The sequence below is a fragment of the Ochotona princeps genome, chromosome 8 (assembly GCF_030435755.1).
Source record: "Ochotona princeps isolate mOchPri1 chromosome 8, mOchPri1.hap1, whole genome shotgun sequence".
In the NCBI taxonomy this organism is placed as follows: Eukaryota; Metazoa; Chordata; class Mammalia; order Lagomorpha; family Ochotonidae; genus Ochotona; species Ochotona princeps.
In genome coordinates, this window is record NC_080839.1 from 24223313 (window position 1) to 24246339 (window position 23027).

General features: G+C 42.4%; 1 protein-coding gene across 5 annotated transcripts in view; it reads left to right on the forward strand.

Annotated features, from left to right (window-relative positions):
• Nucleotides 1–23027, forward strand: part of EVA1A (eva-1 homolog A, regulator of programmed cell death) — a 78051-nt gene that overhangs the window by 52452 nt on the left and 2572 nt on the right. For all 5 annotated transcript variants that reach the window (XM_058667708.1, XM_058667706.1, XM_058667707.1 and 2 more), the window contains one exon: nucleotides 3298–3468. In XM_058667708.1, coding sequence (XP_058523691.1) covers nucleotides 3369–3468 — 100 coding nt within the window. In that variant the 5' untranslated portion in view covers nucleotides 3298–3368. The remainder of the gene's footprint in view (nucleotides 1–3297; nucleotides 3469–23027) is intronic.

Genomic DNA, 23027 nt, shown 5'->3' on the forward strand with positions numbered 1-23027 from the left:
AATTTAAAGAGAGGATAGAGAAGGATCTTCCATCCACGGGTTCACTCCCCGAATGCTCGCAGTTGCCAGAGCTGAGCCTATGTGAAGTCAGGAGCTTGGAGCTTCTTTGGAGTCTCCCATGTGGGTACAGGGTTCAAAAGACTTTGTGGTGTCCTCAACTGCTTTCCCAGGCCACAAGCAGGGAGCTGTATGGGAAGCGGGGCAGCCGGGATAGGATCTGGCACCCACATGGGATCTCAGCGCATGCAAGGCGAGGATTTTAGCTGCTAGGCTACTGCACTGGGCCCTTGTAATTGTTTTTAAGTATTTAGAGCATCCATAGTATTTCCCATAGTGGCTGTATAAATTTACCTTCCTATCAGGAATGCATGAGGGGTCAAACTTCTCCAAACCCTCTCTAAAGATTTATTTATTAGAAAGCAATTACTCAGAGAGATGAAGAGTCAGAGACACAAAGAGAGGGAAGTAGATACACACACAAACTTATCCAACCTCTGGTTCACTCGCCAAGTGACTGCGATAGCCTGGGCTAGACCAGTCCCAAGCATGGCGCTCTATTTGGGTCTCTCAAATAGGTGGCAGGGGTGCAGTTCCATGGGCCATCTTCTGCTGTTTTCACAGGCACATTAGGAGAGCTAGATTGGAAGTGGACCTGGCTGGGATTTGAATTGTTTGCTCATATGAAATGCTGGTGACACAGGCGGCATCAGAACACTGGCCCCTTAAGTTATGTTTTTAAATGATGTAAAGTAAGGGCTCAGGGCCCGGCATGGTAGCCTAATGGCTGCGGTTCTCACCTTACATGCACTGGGATTCCGTACAGATGCCAGTTCTAATCCCAGCAGCCCCGCTTCCCATCCAGCTCCCTGCTTGTGGCCTGGGAAAGCAGTCGAGGATGGCCCAAAGCCTTGGGACCCTGCACCCGTGTGGGAGACCCAGAAGAGGCTCCAGGCTCCTGGCTTCAGATCAGCTCAGCTCCGGCCATTGTGGTCACTTGGGGAGTGAATCATTGAACGGAGGATCTTGCTCTCTGTCTCTCCTCCTCTCTGTATATCTGTCTTTCCAATCAAAAATTAAAAATTAAAAAAACTTAAAATAAGGGTTAAGTTTCATTTTTTTGCATGTAAATACCTGAATATCCAGATTTTCCAGTATCATTTATTAGAAATGTTTTTTCCTGCTGAAGAATCTCAGGTTCTTCATTGAAAATTATTCAAAAATATATTTTCATAAATATATATTTTAATGTGTATTTGAGGATTTTATGTGTCCCATGTTGCTTTGATTACTGCAACTTTCTAATAAGTTTTGAAATCAGTAAGAGGGACACCTCCAACTTTGATCTTCAGAATTTCAAGATGCTCTGGCTATTTGGAGTCAGTTGAGGCTTCTCTTCCAGCATTGACTTTCCTATTTTCATGTTGCTGGGATTTTGAGACTACCATGGAACTTTTCAATTTTCTTTTAAAGGAAACATTTGCCAGACAGATGAGGGGGGAAAGGGCATTTTAGGCAAAAGGAAGAACATGATCAAAAGCATGGAAAGATGAAAGAGGGTTGTGTGTTTGAGGAACTGAAAGTCATCTGGAATTGTTGGAGATTTAGGCATGCTCGTATCTTAGTGTGCATATGTGTGTAAGTGCAGGTTTGGGCAACAGATAAAGTAAGCGCTAATGTAGGGGGTCAGCTATTATGAAAGTGAATCTGAATTGGGACCAGCATGGTGGCCTAGTGGCAGAAGTCCTTACCTTGCATGCACCAGGATCCCATAAGGGCGCCGGTTACTGCCCCAGCTGCCCCGCTTCCCATCCAGCTCCCTGCCTGTGGCCTGGAAAAGCAGTTGAGGATGGGCCAGTCTAAGGATCCTGCACCATGTGGGAGACCTGGAAGAGGCTCCAGGCTCCTGGCTTCGGATCAGCCTAGCTCTGGCTGTTGCAGCCACATGGGGAGTGAATAAATAGATTGCAGATCTTCCTCTCTGTCTCTCCTCTTCTCTGTGTGTCCAACTTTCCAATAATCTTTTTTTTTTAAAAAAAAAAAAAAAGTGGATCTGTGCTGAGAAGTTTGATGGAATTGAAGCAATGGTCCATGACGTTAGTGAGATTGGTCACCACTGAGGACGGAGAAGGAGTTATCTGAAATGGTAGCTAGAATACTTTTGCGAACTCCTAACAATGTGCTGTGGAGACAGGTAGGAGGAAATGGATGTGAAATAGTCTTGTCTTGCTATCCAATCAGACATTTTCTAGCAACTTCATTTCTCCTGAGTCTTGAAATCCTCGGGACAGAAAATTCCAACTCCTTCCCTCTGTCCTACAGTTTGACACCACTGAAGAGCTCAAGTGGCTGTTGCTGAGGGCTCCGTTCTGTGTGTCAGAGGCTCAGGCAGTCCCACCATATTCCCCCACTTCTCATTCTGCCTCTCTGAGGGCCTCTGGCTAGTCTCAGGACCTTGTGGTTGTATGTGTCTTGCCTGTGAGGTGGTCAGCCATTCCTGATTTTGATCTTCTCTGAAGGTCTGTTGGAATGTCACTGCTCACTCTCCGTCCTCAGGGGCTCTGGGGGCGGGACCGTCTCTTAGTTCACTGTATGATGCTGCCAGGCCTGGACTGTAACAATAGCCAGCAGAGGATGTCATTGGCACTGGGTTTCTAAGTGCCAGTAACAGCCGGGGCTGGGACTGTTCCGTTGATGGGCGATGTGTGGGCCACACGAGGCATGTATATATGCATGGCTGCCCTGTGGTAGCAGTGGGGGAGTTATAGAGCTCAGGCAGGGAGAAGGCTTGAACTCCCAAATTCTTGTGAATATTTCAGTAGTTCTGGGATAGCCAGCTCTGACTCATCGCCCAGGTGCACACTGGGTGACCTGAGGGATGAGGCAAACTGATCAAGGTACACAGCTATTCTCGGTCCAGGCTCCAGGGAGAGGAGAGGGGAGGAGAAGACTGTGGCTTACAGTGAAAAATGTGCTGAGTAAGAAAAAGATTTGAACCCCTATGGGTTCTAATGCCTAGAAAGTGGACTAAGGAGTATCAGGTAAGGTAAGGGAGGAAATCAGGTGGGGAGCAGGGATAGGCTGGGGAGGGAGAAAGACCAGGAAGCACAGATGCAGAGCGCTGTGCTTCCTTGAAAGCTCAATTAGTGAAGGGAACAAATCTCAGCTCTCGGTGTTCCCCTGGCTGGGGAAGTTGGCTGGCACTTAAGAAACTAGCCCTTTGTCCGTAAGGCTAAGTACCTGGAACACAGCCTTGGGAAAGCAAAATGTGTCTCACTATTGCTTTGTGTGCCCAAACAGAAGAGAAGACGGGGAGAGAGCCGCACTGATTCAGCCTAAGCACCTCAGAGAGGCTTCCTCTGGATGCCCCAATGAAGCTGCCCTTCACCCCCAGCGTGGAGCCGGCCACCTCGGAGCACATGGAGATGGCTCTGCTCAGCAATATCCTGGCTACCTACTCGTTTGTCTCAGGTAGGTGCCCAGTGTCTGTCGGCCAGAGCTGTTTTCTGGGTGGTCGTCTCTGGCCTCCGTGCTAGGACAGAAATACCATGTTATCCAGTTTCTTCTTTTGCTCTGCGAAGTGAGTGAAGTCACTGGGGGCTGCTGTTGGCTTCTGTCATTGGGTGTTAGTTTGGTGAAGTAAGGCAATGGTTATTTTGTGTAGTTCTCCACCCACCCTGATAGCTGGGAGTGTGTGAGTGTGTGTGTGGGGGGGGTAATCTCTTGGGTGTATGCTATCGTTCTTGGAGCGAGGAGACAGAGGGATGTAAGGGTTGGGGAGCCTGATATTTGCCCCTTGCTTGGATATGTTGTGCTCTTTAGAAAGGTGACTTTCTCCTCCAGATCATTTCTGAAGAGTAGATTTTGCTCACTTAATGGGGCCAGTTGAACATATCTGGAAATGCTCTGTGGTTTAAGCGACCATGCTGTTCCTTTGCTATGTGAGTTTTCAGTTTTTGGATAGTTTGCTGTTGATTTGTGTTGTCTGATGTCTCAGGCTGGCGTACGAAAGGGATGGGACTAAGACCCTGATTAGATTTTTTGTGAGCAAGGAATGGTTTTATATTTTCCTTCTCTAGACACAGTTGATGTGTGGAGACCTAACGGTTAAGATGCATAACCTGACATTTTCTATTTACGGTGCAAACTCTGAGCCAAAGCCCAAGGGTAAAAGGCAGCTTGTGGCTTCTCTTTGGGAGGGAATCTCGGCTGGCTTGTGACCTGATTTCTGAAAGGGAGTCTTCTCAGGGCTTACCTGGCTGTCCTTACCTGGCTGCTTCATGTGCAGTTGGCAAAACGCAGCATATCGTCTTGCCTGCACAAGGTCCTGTCTTCTTGAATCAGCATATGCTCAGGTCTTTGGTCAGCTCCTTGCCCTGTTTGAGAAAATCCAGAGCCTAGGGTCTCCTTGCCCAGGTGCTCACAGATCAAAGGAATTTCACCTTTGCTGTTTCTCTGAGACCTATCTGGAGAGAAAGGACATGAGAGCTGGAAAAGATGTTTGACACTCGGGCATCAAGCTTTCACAAGCAGCTGAATGAGTGCTGAGCTCTTGAGCCGGAGGATAAAGATACTCCCCAAATGAAGTGAGAATAAAAGAGGAGTCTGGGCTTGCCAAAGCCTCAAAGACTCCTCAAAGTTAGCTGTTGCAAGAAAACGTAGGGGTGGGGTGGGGTGGGGTGGGGGACGTGATGGTTTGGGGCAGCAGTTATGATGATGCCACTTGGGGCACCTGCATCTGCTGTCCAGGTCCTTGGTTCAAGTCCTGTCTGTTTTGCTTTTGATCTAACTTACCGCTGGCGCACACCCTGGGAGACAACACTGCACACTTAGGCGCCTGACGCTCACAGCATAGAGCCTGGGGAGTTCTGGGCTCTTGCGAGCTAGTAGATGGAAGAGCTCTCTCCTCTGTCTCTCAGCCTTTGCAAACGAAAATGCAAATAAATAAAATTAAACAACAAAGAAAAGAAAACTTGTTATGTGAGAGTGAGCAGAGTGCTGGACTTTGGAGCCCTGCTTGGCACAGGCTGTACCTGGCCATTTTCCATTTCGGCCAGCGTGACCCTCAGTTCTGACCACTGAATGTGGTAATTCATTGAATGGGTGGTGTTTACCATCCCTGATCTTATGATCTTGTCAAGGCTGAAAGGGTACATGACCCTGTTTTTCTCTGCCCTTCAAACTCCCACCTTTCTCACCCAGCCCATAGTCTAGAATTAAATACTAAAGATGCTCTCTTTAAGTGAACATGGGCTTAGATATACAGAGAATACAAGGAAATGGGGCATACAGTGCCTAAAGTAAAATGTGTTAGATCCAGTAAATTGGTTTGATGACTGACAATTGATTCTAAATTGGGTAACATTGCTTGATTGTAAGACAATTAAATTCAGAAATTCTAAAATATGAGGGTAAATATATAAGAGATACAAATAATCCTTATTTTATTTTTTAAATATTTATTTATTTATTTGGTAGCACAGATTTGCAGTGAGGAGAGACAAAGAAAGAGCTTTCATTCACTGGTTTCAAAGAAAGAGCTTTTATTCACTGGTTTACTTCCCAAATGGCCGCAATGGCCAGAGCTGAGCCAGTCCAAAGCCAGGAACCAGGAACTTCTCCTGGGCCTCCCATGCAGGTACAGGGTCCCAAGGTTTTAGGCCATTTACCACTGCTTTCCTAGGTCATAAGTATGGAGCTGCATTGGAAGCAGAGCAGCTGGGACACTGCTGTAGGTAGGGGATTAGCCAGTTAAGCCATCATGATGGACCCAAGCCTTGATTTTAGGAGAAGAAAATAGAAAAAAAAATTAGGGCTGGTGCCTTGGAATAGTAAGTTAGACATTTACCTGTGTTGCCAATATCCCATAGGGGCACCAACTCATGTCCTGGCTGCTCCCTGCTTATGTGTGGGAAGGCTGTGGAGGATCTCAGGTCCTTACACCCCTGTACTCACATGGGAGACCTGAAGGATGCTCCTGCCTGCTTGGCTCCTTACTTAGGGTAGACTCAACTGGAGCCATTGCAGCTGTTTGGGGAGTGAACTAGTGGATGGAAGATCTTTCTCTCCCTCTCTCTCTCCTCTCTCTGCTCTGTCATTCAAATAAAAATTAGAAAAAAAATAAAAAGAAAAAAATAGAAAAAATGGATTGGGAGTACTGATGGAAAGTATGATAAAGAAAAATGGTGAAAATTCCCTCATCTTGTAGCTCTCTCCTGTTCTCACTCTGCTGTACTTGATCTTCAGCTACTCAGGGGACCCTGAGCCCTCTTGTCATATCCATGACACTCTTTTAGCAACACACCTGGTGATACAGACCACTGCCTTAAACCTTTGTCCAGCAATAGAAGAAACTGAAACTCTAGGCATTCCTACTCATGTTTGTGTTTCTGCTCTGTGTCCAGGGCATCTGAGATGTCTGATCAATTTAAATGAGATGGAGACAGAAGGACTGTGAGTCCGGGGGAATCTGACATTTGTCCTTTCCTTAGTTCAAAGTTGTACTCTTTCAGGAGGATGGCTGGCCTTCTCTTCCAGATAATTTCTGGAGAATGGATGCTTTGCATATGAAAAGAGTCAGTTAAAACTACTTGAAAATAAATGCTCAGTGGTTTAAATGACCAAACTGCTCTTCCTCTGCTGGATGAATGAGTTTCTCTTTAATATATATATATAAATATATAAACTACAAGTTATATATTTATATTCTATATAATAAGTTATCATATATTAACTTGTTATATATAATATATTACTATTATATATTAAGTTATTATCTATTAAGTTATATATAATAAGTTATATTAGTGTTTTATATATATATAAAACTTCTTTTTATTACTATCATTTTATGATACAGTTCCATAGACCCTGGGGTTTCCCTTATCCCCTCCCCAATTCCCTGCTCCCTCACCAAGTTCCCTTATATTATCACCATAGCATAGTTCCTCATACACAGTCATGTGTCCATCATTGTGGGCATGGACAATGGCAGAGAGCCCAGCATTCTTCAGTGACTCATAGACCATACAGTAGCATCATTTTCTTCAAGAAGGTTCTTGATTTTCTTTTTCATTTCTTCAGTGACACATTAGTCATTCAGTAGCATGTTATTTAACTTCATGGTGTTGTTAATTTCTTGTTTTTTGTTTTCTTCCTGTTGTTCCTATTTGTTTTGTGGCTTTTCATTTAAGGGGATGTATAATAACTGTGTAATGGAGACTGTCATATTCAGAAGTGGGGAAGCAGTGCAGTGTGCATCTCTGCTGACAAAGGTGGATTCCCAATGAAGCTGTTTACTATATCGTGACAGCTCTTCATTTTTTGATAATGTGATTTGTTTTGCCCTGGATGCCCTACAACTGATTAGATTTCCTCTGGGTGAGGACTGTTTTTGTTTTCTAGTTCTCTAATTCTCTCACCAGGATTCATATGGGAAGACTTAAGAAAGATGACGGATAACCCATTCTCCCTCTATACCCAGGTTACCAAGCATTGGTTTGATTTGTAAATTTAACCTCTGTCTGGTCTCCGGACACAGCTGAGCCTTCCACAGAACACTTTGATCTCTGTTTCTGAAACCAACGTGTTCTCATTTTTCATAATCTACACTTCAGGCCTTGCATATGCCAATAATTTAAAGATCCACTTACCAGCGTGTTCTCTGGAAGTAAATGACATGCTTGAATTTTTCTGAATTTAACATTAGTGAACAAGGGTTAGAGTTTATAACATGTAAAGAATTCTTATGAAGAAAAAAAAATCCCCAAAGATTAGGTAACAGGATAAAATGAGCAGTTTGTAACAAAAAATTGTAAATTGCCAGCGAAACATCATTAACTCAAATTCTATTCAACCAGTGCAAAATGGAAGCAGTAATTAGATGAACAGTTATTTTATAAAAGCCTCGAAGATTTAAATGGCTAAGTAAGTATCTAGTTTTATAGAAAGTGCGGAGAGAGAAGTACTTTCATCAGGTACTGATGGAACTGTAAATTGCTGTCATCTGTCTGTGGAAAGCCCATACACTGGGATGGACATCTGGTATAGGATTGAAGAGGTCCATGTTCTGCCTTGGAGTGCCTCGTTCAATTCTAGATTCTGGATCCAGTGCCAGCCACGGAAGCAGTGATGCTAGCACGGTTTACCTGCAGCTCACAAGGGATAGCAGGATTGCAGACCCAGTGTTCATCTTTTGTCCCAGCCCAGTGTCAGCTGTTGCAGACCTTTGGGGATGAACCACCCTACATGAACACTCTCGCTCTATGTGTGTGTGGCTATCTCTCTTTGCCTTTGAAAGACTTTTTAAAAAGCACACATTCTGTTTATCTAGCAATCCCACTTCTCGCAACTGCTCCTGAGAAAATAATTAGGGATTTAAGCATAAATTTTCCATGAGGAAAATTAATTACAGGACTGCTTACAGTAGGAAAAAAAAAGAAAAGCCCTGAATATTTATTGAATTAGAAAGATATTTCTTTTGACATGTTACCAAGTAAATAAAGTCCTTTGCTACAGAACATATATGCAGTGTAGTAATATATTAATATATGTATACTATGTGTGTGTGCATAACCACATTTTATTAGAAATTATTCTGCATGCCAGGATTATATGGGTGTATGTTTGTATATTTTAAGAGTACATTCCTTTGTTTATCTGTATATCTAGCTATATTATTGATATCTTTTATGGTAAGTATTATTTGGCATTATTTAATAGTAAATATTTTATTGAAATATCACTTTTTTGTATTTATTTTCATTTAATGTTACTACTCATTTTCATTTTTGGAAACTGATATAAATCAAAAGCTTGTCTTTTGAAAAGCTATATAATATTCCTTTGGGCAGATGTATATATTGTGTGTGTGTGGTTTTTTTTTAATTAATTACATTTCATTTTGTGACACAGTTTCATAGGTTCTGGGATTCCCCCAATCCCTCCCCATACCCTTCCCCCCATGGTGGATTCCTCCACCTTGTTGCAGTATGACAGTTCAAATCCAGACAAGATTCTTTCATTGCAAGCATATACCAAGCATAAAGTGCAGCATCTTGTTGTCCAGATAAATTCAGCGGTTTCTTGGGGAGATCATCTCTGGTCTGAAGGCAGAGCTGGCAGAGTATCATCCCGACCAATTAAAAGCTACAACATAACATCAACAACAATTTACAACATTGTGGAATTAATTGACGTGGTGTTGAGTAACCAAAACGTTAGAAAATGCAAGTTCTCTAACGACATCGTGTGACTACTTCATTGACATTTCAATTTTAGTTTATATACAACTGGCTGCTATACACCTTAAAATGGCTATAGGGTACTATTCAGCTGTCTCGTGTCTATTTTCATTTTAGTATTTAGCAGTTTATAGTGTTGAAGCATAATTTTACTGAACTTAAAATATCACGTTTTTAAAAAGATTTATTTATTTTGGTTGGAAAGGCAGATATACAGAGAGGAGGAGAGACAGAGAGGAAGATCTTCCATCCAATGATTCACTCCCCCAAGTGACTGCAATGGCCAGAGCTGAGCCTATCCAAAGCCAGGAGACAGGAACCTCTTTCAAGTCTCCCACACGGGTGCAGGGCCCCAAGGCTTTGGGCCATCCTCAACTTTCTTTCCCAGGCCACAAGCAGGGAACTGGATGGAAAGCGGGGCTGCTGGGATTAGAACTGGTGCCCATATGGAATCCTGGCATGTACTTGGCGAGGACTTTAGCCACTAGGCCACTGCGCTGGGCTGCAAAACTGACATTTTGAATTTGATCATGCATCCAAGCAGTAGACAACAGTGACTACTCTAGTGTTGTCACTAGAGTAGTGCTCTAGTGTTCTGAGAATTACCTCTTGGAGGTACTGTAGGCATTTCAAATTCAACCTGACCTAGAATGGAAACGTGTCCTTCTGTGTAACAATATGGCTTTGTGTACCCACCTAGGTACCTCTTCCAGAAACTTGAGTTTTGACTTTTGATGTTCTTCTTCACTGCTCTTACTGTAAGCAGTTGTGGGCTGGCTCATTTCACCTCTAGTGGTTGCTGAGATGCAATACCTCCACTTATTCCCACCATCATTGCTTTGGTTCAGGCCCCATCATTCTGTGATCTGCCTTGCCATATTGGAATTTTCCATGGTCTTCCTGCTTCCAAGCACGTGTCGCAGTCTGGATTTCATGGTTAAATGATCTTTCTAAACTGTAGGTATTTTTTAGACCCTCAATGGATCTTTGTTATTTCTGAAATAAAATCTGAATATCTTTGTATGGTTTAATAGTGTTGCTTTCAACTGCAAATAATGGAAAACCCCATCTTGCACACACAGTGATACACATTATCTTACCTACCTAGCAAGAAGTGTATATTTCATTATCCATTTACCCATGAGTGGACTCTTGGTTGTTTTTGAATCTTGCCCATTGTGAATAATGCTACAGTGAACATGAGAGTGTTGACATCTCTATAAGGTACTGATTTCGTTTCCTTTGGGCATACGCCCAGTAGAGACAGAGAAAGAAAAATATTACATGAGCTCACTTACATGTTAGATGTAATAAAATCTTGAATCCTTAGAAATAGAAAATAGAGTGGTGGTTTGCCGAGAGTGGAGAAAGGCAGGAAATGGGGAGAAGTGGATCAAAGGGTACATACTTGCAGTTACACAGGTTGAGTAAGTCTAAAGATCTTACACACTGCATGAGCATTGGGGTTAAAATATGGTATCTCACTAAAAATTCATGAAGAAGGTAGGTTATAGGTGCTATCACAAAGAGTAAAAAAGATTTCCATAGAAGATGTGATGTGTGTTATTCACTTGAATTAGTTATCATTTCATTCTGTTTATGTATAATAGTATATTATATTGTATACTTTAAATGTATATAACAAAAACGTAAAGGCCGACATCTGGAATTCTTGTGGCCTTTCTGTTGTTCTTGTCAACTTCTTGCTGTTGTTCTTATTGTCATTCAAGATCAAACAGAAACAGAAAATCAAAGGGAGTTCTAGTGTCTCTTCTCTCATGTTTCATTGACTGGATGTACTTCCCTGGCCATTTCTAGTCGTGAGGGGGTAGGCTGAGAAAATGGAAACTTCAGCTCTTTCAGTCTTGCCAGGGGTGATTTTTCCTTTGGAGGTGGGGATTTTTCTTTCTGTAATTCTGGTAAAGTCTGGAAAAATTTTTGGCTGTCACAGCATGCATGGAGAGATGCTGCTGACATCCGGTAGGTAGAGAAACACAAGTCAACCTCTTGCAAGAAACCATTGATCAGTCTAAGGTGGCATTGGTGTTAAGGCTGAGAAATATGCTGCAGAGTGGAGGCAAGCAAGCAAGAAAGGACTTGGGGCTGGCATAGGCCATCCTGCTCTGTAGTTCTTGTGTGGCTTATCTGGGCTGTTAGCATTAGAATATTGTTCCTCTGTGTTCTCAGATAGTCAAAGCCCTGCTCCAATCACTCAGAAACACTTGCCAGGATTTTTCTCGTCTCTGCTTTTGCATATTCTTCCCCCTGTCTTGGAGTGATTAATGGCCTCCACACAGTAATGGTCTGATTCCCTAAGTGCCATCTCTTCTCCTCCCTGCCCCAGCTGGCTTAGGTACTCCTACCTGTTTTCTGCCAGGTGTTTGTTTTTCTTAGTACTTGGATTGGATGAGTTAACATTTCTTATTTTAATGATTTACAAGTAACTCATTGAGACAGATATCGTTATCCTTACACTGAGAGAAACAATATCATTATTAATAATAACCTGATTAATAACTCCTAACAGAGTTGTTAGGAAGAGTAAGTAAATATTTTTCAATTTAATGATTTGGATATTTAAAGCATTCTCCAGACTCACTCCTCCATTTCCTTTAGATTTTGCCTTGAAAGTCACCTTTTTTTCTAAAAAAAGAAGATGTATTTATTTTTATTGGAAAGTCATATATGCAGAGAGGAGAGACAGAGAGGAAGATCTTCTGTCCGATGATTTACTCCTCAAGTGACTGCAATGGCCAGTGCTGCCCCAACCCAAAGCCAGGTGCCAGGAACCTCCTCTAGGTCTCCCACGCGGGTTCAGGGTCCCAAGGCTTTGGGCCATCCTCGACTGTCTTCCCAGGCCACAAGCAGGGAGCTGGATGGGAAGCAGGGCTGCTGGGATTAGAACCGGTGCCTGTATGGGATCCCGGTGCGTTCAAGATGAGGACTTTAGCCACTAGGCCTCTGCACCATTTCTGATTTTTTTCCTTTATTTTTTTTAACCATCTTACCATCATCTAGCATACTACATGCTTTATTTGTTTAGAACAGCTTTTCTTGCCACACTGTATACTTCCAGGAACAGAGAAATTTCTGTTTGTTTTTTGGCTGCTATATCCTTGGTATGTCGATTCATGCCTGCCATTTATTGGGTGCTCCGCAAATCAGTGAATGAGTATGAATCAATGACCATATAACATAAAAATACATAGCAAGAAGACTTACCCCACAGGTGTTCCCTCCACCCAGTTCCTATGTGTGAACTATCATCAAGCTTGTGTGTACTCTTCCAGAGTTCTAAATGCAGATATAGGAAAATATGAGCACGCAGTCTCCTGTTGTACCATTTATGCACAGGTATATGATGCTTTTCCCTCTCCTTTTTTCACTGACATGTCATGGAGGTATTTCAGAACAGTGTGCATATAGCTTCCTCGTTCTTTCATGCAAGTACATACTATATCATTGTATAGCGGGAACCTTCTTAATCCAGACCGCTAGAAGTGGTTCAGATTTTCAAACAGAACAACTAACAGAGCCACGATGAATAACCGCTGCACATATGTTCAAGTGCATTTATGAAATAAATTTCCCGAACTGCTGGATCAAAGGTTTATAAATTCAGAAAAATATTGCCAAGTTATTTAAAATTTTACCAGTCTACTCTTTGTAAAACGTGTGATGAGCACATCAGTGGCAGAGCAGTTACGTCACCTCTTGAGATGCTGTCTCTTACATCAGAGTTCCTCACTCAAGTCCCAGTTACTCTACTTCCAATCCAGTTTCCTGCTAAGACACACTGTGAAGACTGCAGGTATTGGTCCTTTGGTTCCTGTCACCTGTTTGGAGATCCAGATAGAATTCTAGGCTTCTGGTCCTGGCTGTTACAGATATTAAGGAGTAACTCAACAGATGAATGAATCTCTGTACCTTTCAAATAAAAAGAAATGCTACTCATCCATAACAAATAATGAACTCCTATCCTTTGCAACAAAATAGATGCAGCTAGAAACCATTGTGCTCAGCAAAACAAATCAGTCTCAAAAAGACAAGCTGATATAGAATATAATAAAAATGGAATGAGATAACTTTGGGATATGATTATCATTTTAGCTCATGTTTTTTTTCAAGATTTATTTGTTTTTATTTGAAAGGCACATTTACAGAGAGAAAGAGAAACAAAGATCTTTTGTCTGCTGGTTCACTCCCCACGTGACCACAAGGGCCAGAGCTGAGCCGATCTGAAGCCAGGAGCTTCTTCTGGGTCTCCCATACAGGTACAGGGCTCCATGGGCTTGGGCTATCCTCTCCTACTTTCCTAGCCCACAAGCAGAGAACTAGAAGGGAAGTGGAGCAGCCAGGATTAGAATCAGTGCCCATATGGGATCCTGGTGCATGGAAGGTGAGGATTTAACCACTAGGCTATCATGTTGGGCCTCTTGGCTCATGTTTCTGCTCTTGGAACCGTGGTTTTCTCATTTTTTCCTTGTAGAATGTTATGGTTAGTGGCAAGTTAAGCCTGTGAATATAGAGTGAATTAAAATTCTGTTTTAGTAAAAACTGGTGGGAAGAGGGAAGGGGGATTGAGAGGAGCAGGAAGTGAGGGAAGTATGATTGTCTTCTTGGAATTGCACTTACAGAATGCACAAAATTGTTTTCTTTTATATATTAATGGAAAATGAAATAAATTTAAAGTATATGAGAAGCTTCTGCAATGATGTATTTCAAACTTTTGGATTTTAGACAACCTGATAGATGAGAAATGCTAGTCAAGTGTCACTTAATTTCAGTCTCTCTGGGTCAGGGAACAGCAAGCTTTTTCCATAAAAGGCTGAAGAGTAAATATTATCAGGCTGGTCTCTGTATTTATGAGTCAACCTCGCACTGTAAAATGAAAGCAGACACGGACCATAAGTCAAAGAATGGGCAAAGCTGTGGTCCAAGTGGAATGTTATTTACGACAGCAGATGGCTGGCCAGAATTGACTTCTGAGCCACAGTGTGCCAATCCCCGTTTGAGGTGAGTATCTTTTCATTTTATCCTTTGCTCCTGCGAACTGCTTTTGTCTTGTGTCCATTTTCTTTCTTTCTTTTTTTTTTTTTGTTAAATTTATTCATTAATTACATTGTGTTGTAATTTCATAGGAACTGGGATTCTCCCCACACTTCCCCACACCCTCCCCCCATGGTGGGTTCCTCCACCTTGTTGCGTAACCAATTTCAGTTGAGATTCCCTCTTAGCAAGCATATGCCATTTTCTTTACTATCTTTTTCCCTATGCCCTTTGTAGATGCTCTTTATAATTAGTGCTGTGTATCTGTTACATTATAAAGATTTTTTTTTCTCCTAATTTGCCGTTCATCTTTCAATTATTTTCACTATAGAAGTTTTGGGGAATCATGAAGTTTCTTGTTCAGCCAATATTCTTTGAATGTGCAACTGCAAGCTTATTTAGCTATGCTGACTGTTTTATCCAGAATTTGAGTCATTTTTCCTATGAATTTGGGATGAGGTAAGTGCTCTCTTAGTTGTAGGAGAGCCTGACTGTTCATAACTCAGGTGATTATGGTTATTTGAGAGAAAGTTTTATAGACTCGTAGTATATTTGTTTGGAATAAAGTAATAATTATATTTTACTTTCGCAATTGAAAAAAAAATGTACCCATTGGAATATCCCTGCTTGGAGTACTTAGAAAAGGGTTTGGTGAAAGTGATACTTTGATACATAGTTAATGGTGAGGGGAGGACTTCTCTTGTCTACATGGCAGGGCAGATTTCTATGCAGAGATCACCTTATTACAATGCTTGAAGGATTTAGAGAAGACATTTTGCTGAGCACTCCCTGTCATTCTCTTTCCACTCAAGGGATTGGAGGCTTGGGGACAGAAGCAGCCCAGGCAGGGAAAAAGTTGTACTTGCAGTAGAAGTGGCCTGAGCCAGTGTTGCCTCTCCCGAGGAGAGTCTGCTGGGCAGGAGCTGACCTCTGGGGGTGCAAGTGAAATTAGCCCGAGACCTCCTCTTGGGGCCTCTTCCTGCCTATGAAAACAATGACCCTGCAGGAAGCAAGATAGAGCAATACATTTATTTTTATTTATTAAGGGAAAACAGCTGACAATAGCCCTCCCGACTCTGCTTCCTGGGCAGTTAACAGCTGTCTGGGTTTGGTCAAGACCAGGGTGGATGGTTGGCCAAGAGGAAGTGACCTGAAGCAGGAAGTATTATAGGAGAAAACAAACAAACAAACAAACAAATAAAAAAAAGAAAACTATACCATAGAGCTGGGGCTTTGATTTATGCAGTAAAATGATGAAGACACAAGACAGATTCTGTCAGCTGTGAAAATCAGCTGCAAGTCCCTAGCCTGGGACCCAGTAAGATCCAGGGAATTCCTCCACTATTTTGGGTTGTTTTTGATGGGCACCTCTGGGAACACATGCCTGGGGGACCAAGGGGGCAAAGTGGGGTTGGCCACACTAAGCTAGAGGGAGAATAGAGATTTCCAAGGTAGAGTTAAAATTACCTATAATATTATGTCTGTTTATTGGCAAGCATGGAATGTGAAAGCCAACTTTATATTAAGTATATTATATTATATATTATAATATATAATACATGTAATATATATTATAATATATATTATATGTGTAATGTAGCCTCAAGCATCATTTTCTATCCTAGTGAAGCAAGAATTTGAGTGTCAGACAAATGTATATTTGACACCTAATCTCAGCCTCAATCTTTTTTTTTTTTGAAAGTCAGATATGCAGAGAGGAGGAGAGACAGGAAGATCTTCTGTCCGATGATTCACTCTCCAAGGAGCCACAACGACTGGAGGTGAGCCGATCTGAAGCCAGGAGCCAGAAGCTTCTTCTGGGTCTCACACGCGGGTGCAAGGTTCCAAGGCTTTGGGCCGTCCTCAACTGCTTTCCCAGGTCACAAGCAGGGAGCTGGATGGGAAGTGGTGCTGCAAGGATTAGAACTGGCACCCATATGAGATCCTGGTGTGTGCAAGGTGAGGACTTTAGCTGCTAGGCTAGTACACTGGGTCTAGCCTCAATCTTTAAAAAAAATTTTTTTAAAGGCTTATCTATTTGAAAGGTAGAAAAAGAGAAAAATAGGGAGAAATGGAGAGTGAAAGAGACCCTTCATCCTCTGATTCACTCCCCAAATGGCCACGATGGCCAGGCTGGACCAGGCCAAACCTAGAAGCCTGGAATTCCATCTAGGTCTCCAACATGAATTACAGGGACCCCAATACTTGCGCCATAACCTACTATCTTTCCAGAACATTAGCAAGAAGCTAGATCAGAGAGTGGCTAAGACTTGGAACAGCTCTCTGATAAGAGCTGCCAGCATCCCAAATGACTACTTAACCATTTTGGACAGTGTAGCAATCTTTGAAACAAAGGTGATGCCACTTACCTAACCTGTTGAATTGTGGGCATAGTTAAAAGTATTGTAGATGACAAGTATAAAAGAATTATCCCAGGGCCCAGTGCAGCTAAAGTCCTCACCTTGAATGTGCAGGGATCCCATATGGGCACCAGTTCTAATCTCATCCAGCTCCCTGCTTGTAGCCCGGAAAAGCAGTTGAGGATGACCCAAAGCCTTGGGACCCTGCACCTGCATGGGAGACCCAGAAGAGGCTCAGATCCTAGCAAACAAAGGTGGTCAGTAAATGATAGCTCATCTGACTGTCTCTCTTTCCCTCTCTTCCTTTTCTCCTTCCTTCTTTCCTTTGCTGATCACCCCCCCCTTCCTTCTCTAACATTGCACATCACTGTCTTTGTGTATACAGTATGTACACACAGCTTCTTAGATCTCAGTGTTGAAACAGGTATGCAGGAAGAGATTCCTGTGAATGAGTTGGAAAATAAAGGGAGGAGCCAAAGCCCTGCTGCTATGGCTACCCAGCATTTATAGATTTTTCTTCACTTTGTATTTCAGTGGAGTATGTGCCCAGTGAGATTATGCTGGAAACCTTCATTGCCAGCAAACCCTGTTAAGTCTCCAGGAAATAGAAACAATTATGGAAAGAGATAGGTGTGCCCTACAGGAGATGGGCTGTGCTTGCTGCCTTAGTGGACCTGTGAGCTGTCTAAAGCTTTTTAAAGGCAGCCTGTTTATTTCTATCTTAACTTCAAATTTGTTTCTGGCATCGATACCATGCATGACATAGTAAGCTAAGCCTACGCCTGCTTTGTCAGCATCCCATATGGGCATCAGTTTGTGTCTCTGCTGCTCTGCTTGCAATCCAGTTCCTGCTCATGGCTTGGGAAAACAGAGGAGGATGACTCGAGACCTGGAAGAGGCTCCTGGCTCCTAGCTTCAGATTAGTTCAGCTCTGGCCATTGCGGCCATTTGGGGAGTGAATCAGTGGACCGAAGATCTCTTTTTGTCTCCTCTCTGTATAACTCTGTTTTTCGAATAAAAATAAAATAATTCTTTAAAAAACTTTATTCCTAACCTATCGGTAGTGATTGGTTGGGTTAAGTTCTTCGATTTTACTAATGGTGAAAGGTTTGATTTATTGAATTCAGTGATAAAGTCATTGTAACTGACCATATTTGCTTCCACTCTGGAACCCAAGTGGATTCCTTCTCGATGGGGAAGCTGTTTGCCCTGGGCCCGAGGGACTGGCAGCTGATGCAGTATTGGTGCGTTCTTCTCACCTGCAGCTTGTCCAGGGCAGGTTCTCTTCAAGGCTTCAGGGTAGCACAATGGTCCAGCAGAAGGCTCAGCCACAGAGGTCCAATCTCAGTAGCTCTGCTGGCTGATGTTGCTCACTTGGATCACTTCAGTTGAACTTAGAAAATTTGTAATTGGACTATAATTGGATCATTTTTTTTAGTTTCACTTAGAAGAAGCTAACCAAGGCTGTAAGTCAAAATCTTTTTGTTCCTAGATCACATTGAACAATAAAGTCATAGCCATACTACCTAAACCAATTGGATGCAGAGTGATTATAGATTGTTCTTTTCCAAAGAGAGAATTTTCATGATAACCTTCTGTTAAACATTTTTATCCTCATTAACATGTGATCTTTAGTAGAATTCTTAGAAGCAAGTCCTTTCAAATATTCTATACTGCAGAAAGGAGTAATTAAATATCTGTGGAGTTCAAGGCATGCCACTTTGAATATAAAAATGAAGGGCCAGGGCCCAGCACAGTAGCCTAGCAGCTAAAGTCCTACCCTTGCATGCACCAGGATCCCATATGGGCACCAGTTCTAATCCCAGCCACCTGCTTCCCATCCAGTTCCCTGCCTATTGCCTGGGAAAGCAGTCAAGGACAGCCCAAAACCTTGGGACCCTGCACGCGCATGGAAGATCCAGAAAAGGCTCTGGGCTCGTGGCTTCAGATGAGCGTAGCTCTAACCCTTGTGGCCTCTTGGGGAGTAAATCATAGGTTGGAAGCTCTTCCTCTCTGTCTCTCCTTCTCTCTGCATATCTGACTTTCAATTAAAAAAATAAATCTTAAAAAAAAATGAAGGGCTAACTTTTATTGAAAGTTAACGATATGTTTGAATAATCCAAAGAGGGGCCCACACTTCTGGCAGCCTAGCCAAGGAAACAGAAATGGAGAGAAAGTGAAAGAGGACTAGTTTGTAGATTAGGAGAGGTCAAGGCAGCTCTGGGCTTGCCTGGAGTGAAGTATAATATGGAAGAGTTCAGGGGAACATAATTGGAGACAGAGAATGGAACAAGATTTTTGAGTCCTCAGAGTCCATTTAAAAATTTAATAAATCACATAATGGAAGTCACACTCAAAAATTTGACATTGACAGAACATGTGCAAAAGGCATTGGAAGTGGGTGGAACTGAAACCAATTGTTGAGCCAGGAAGCTGCAGAAGTAATTCATGTATGGGAAAATGGCAATGAGAATGGAGACGGTGGGTGAGATAGGAGAAGGACCATGGTTCACAAAGGCAGAGAATGCAGCCGAAGAGAATGGCCAAGAGGATCTCAGGCTTTGGTCATGGATGATTGGCAGGCAGAAGGGAGCCTCCGGCAGAAAGGAGATCTTTAGAGGAGGGAGGGAAGAAGGATAATGAGAGGGTGAGAGAAACTGACTAATTTGAGGTAAAAGAGTTCAGTATGAGTTATACTTTATATGAGAGTGTAAGGTACAAAGGAATGTGTAAACAAAAATGGAAAGTTTTTAGTTAAATAGGAAATTAATTTTTTCAAGAGGTAAATAAACCCCCACTCAAAACCCCTGCCCCCATTGCTTAGTTTAGTATTCAAGGATAAGAATCAGTTACTGTAGGAGTGAGGTCTGGTACAATGAAAATCATATTTGTGGTCTTCGTTTTTATAGGCATGGGTGTTAAGAAACTTCGTCCTCATAAATATATAGACAGAAACAAATGTAGCGTTGTTTTAATGACATCACTCAAGTCTCTGAATTAAATTTGTGTTCTCTGGCAAAAATCAGAGTGATCTGTCATCAGAAGTTATTCTTTATTGGTCAGTCAGCTGACAGCTTGTTTAGGCCTACTTTGGGCTTTGTTGAAAACCAAGGATTGGAAATAGACTTGGAAGGGGATGTGTGACTTGGTCCTTAAGAGCTTTTACCTCCTGACCATTAGTGGCCATTAGTATTTGGGGTTGTTATTTTGCTCATTGGCCATTTGTGCAGCCTGGAGCAGCCCCTGAACTAAGACTCAGGATGTGTGGAGTCTGCCACACAAAACCAACTATGGAATGGGAAATGGCACAGAGATGGGGAAGAAAGTGGGGAGAGCTTCCCTCCAGCTCAGGTGCCTGTCAGAGCCAGTGGAGGAAAAAACAGACAAATGGCTCTTAAAGGACATTGATTTTCTTAAAATCATTGGTATCTGCTCATCTTTTTGGTAGCATGTTCTCCACTGTGGAGCCTGCTTGCCTACAGAAAAGCACAATAATTAAGGGAAGCTGAGGCCCTGGTAGACGCCCTGGAACTAAGGCAGGGTCAGGGACTCCAGGGCCCATGGCTCCCCAGGGACCAGTTATCTTCCTGAATGCAATGATCTTATTCCTGCCTGATGCAGCTGCTAGCAGAAAATCAATTTTATTAGCGATTGAGGACAGGTTTCTAAGACAAAGTTAAGCTTGATTTTAGGGCAAAAAACTTTGAAAAAATGGCAGTCCAAGAAATGGCCCTAGGACAAGGTTTATCTTATTAAACAAAATTCGTTTTTCTTGTGATTTTTTAAAATTTCAATCATGACTGGATCTAGGTCTTACATAAAGAGTGCTCTAGACTAAATGTTTCTCGCTTGTTTTTATTCTTCCATTCCCTATCCCCACTGACTTTTTGCCAGCCTGCACTCTCAGCTGGTGCCAGTGCTGCCTCACAAGTAGTTTGTTCAATAACCCTGTATTCTTACGTGGTTTCGTTGTGCACCTGCCTCTTCCAGTATAGTTGTAAGTTCAGTGAGGTTGGATTGGCCCAAGATTATCCTCCTAAGCTTACAAAAAAGTGTACCAAGGGGTAGGGGGAGCAAATAATAAGATGAACTCAGTCATGAGAGATCAAGTTCAGGGATTTGTTTTGTGTGTGCAAACATGTGCCCTGTGTCTGAGTATATAAGATTTTTCCAAGTTTACTATAGAGCCTGAGATTCAGGCCACTCTAGCTTGTCACCAGATACCTTGTTATATATTTTGGGCATGTTAATTGCACTGACATGGGCATGAGCTAATTCTGGGTAAATGTAGGTTGGTGTGCAGTTCATGGATTTCCTGGCCAGTATTTTCTTAGGGAAACACAACAGAGGTGGTATAATCTCTGTGGGCATAGTATAGTGGCAATAGACAATGGATTCTCACAAAAACATCTTTACCCAGAGAGGAACCCTTACCAAGCATTTTCACATATCCTCCCAGTCAACTGGGTGATGGATGACACCTCAGCACTTAGAATGACTGTAAGAATTGATGAGAGGGGAATGGGCTTTGAAAGCTCACAGATTAGGCTTTGCTTGCTTGGTTGTTTATATTTGTTATCTGTCATATCACCTGTGTTTGCTTCTGCCCTTTTTAAAAAGTGAACCACAAAAGGAAGAAAAGATAAATATAGGAAGGAAGAGGGGAAAAATATACTGTTTAAAAATTGAGGGCCCAGCGCAGTGGCCTAGCGGCTAAAGTCCTCGCCTTGAATGTGCCAGGATCCCATATGGGCGCCGGTTCTAATCCCAGCAGCTCCACTTCCCATCCAGCTCCCTGCTTGTGGCCTGGGAAAGCAGTCGAGGATGGCCCAAAGCCTTGGGACCCTGCACCCATGTGGGAGACCTGGAGGAGGTTCCTGGCTCCTGGCTCTGGATCAGCACAGCACCGGGCGTTGTGGTTACTTGGGGAGTGAATCATCGGACGGAAGATCTTCCTCTCTGTCTCTCCTCCTATCTATATATCTGACTTTGTAATAAAAATAAATAAATCTTTAAAAAAAGAACTTGAGGTTGCTCTGGAAATTTAAAATATTTAGTTTCTGTCTTATGAAAGCATCCAATGAGGTATAAGCAACAGATAGTGGGTAAAATAATTGGTTCTTTGTGATTTGCTAGGGTGATGAGGAAATTCATAGCTGCTGAACATCACTGTGCTTTGTATGGATGGCAAGTCAACCTTAACAGATGTTTGCTGCAGGTCATCTTCCTGTTGAATACTTCTTTATCTTCTTTGATGGTTACACACTTTTTGGCAGCTTTCACTGGGTTCTAATAGGCTTTAGATGACAGTATTAAGGTAACAAATAATTTCAACACTAGGCCCAAGTTGAAACAGTAAAGTATTTTACTATTTGTATTAAAAGGAATCCTATAGTAATCGTTTTTTAAAATGAGGGAATGAGTCTTTATGCTATTTTCTCTGTTAAAGTTTTGCCAGGTCAACTTGACAATAAGCTTACTACATGAGGATTTTGTGAGTTGGTGATAATGACTTGGGGCTGCATGACTAGATGCCAAAAAGGTTATGGTTCTGCTACTTTCTGTGTCACATATGTTCAAGGAGTGACTGCAATGTTGGAATACCAATCAGTGTTCTTTGCAGGCTAGCCATAGCCTGGGTCCTAAAGGACCACCAAAGAAGAGAATTTATTTAACATTCTGTTTGTAGGTTTGACCCAAGTCTCTTGTTGTGATGTTCCCTCTGGCTGGAACACTGTTCCTAATCTTCATGGCAATAACCCATCTCCACCTTCAACTCTGGGCTCAGAAGCTGTCTTTTCTGGAAACCTTTTAGCAAGGTCGCTTGCCCTTGTGTTGCCAGAGCTTCCCCCCCTTGCTCCTATTGCAGTACTTCTCCTTAGTGGTAGAACAGGGTGGCTCAGCCTGCCTGCTGCCTCATTGGTTGCTTAGCCCTCTCTGCATCTGCCAAGAGTCAGCTGGACAGAATCCAGTCTCGGCATCCTTCACCACACTTTTGCCTGCTGATCAACCATTGCATCCACTCTTCTCCTGTTCTGTGTTCTTGTCTTTGTACTTGTAACTTATGTCTATTTTATTTACATCACTGTCATTCTGTCGGAGTTTTCAGAGGGAACAAGGAAAAAAGGATTGTTAACACATGGGTTCAATAAGCTGTGTTTGGATTAATAAGAGACTTTTATTGGCTACAAGATAGAATGCCCCAAACTTCAAGCTCGCTGTTCTCTTTGATGCTGCTGTTCTATTTCTAGGAAGCCTATAGAAATTCATCCAGCATGCTTTTGAAGAGGTGTGTGTAAGTCAAAGGACATTAACTTTATCATTGATTGTAATGGTGGAAAATCAGAAATAATTTATATAAGGAGATGAATAGACTTAG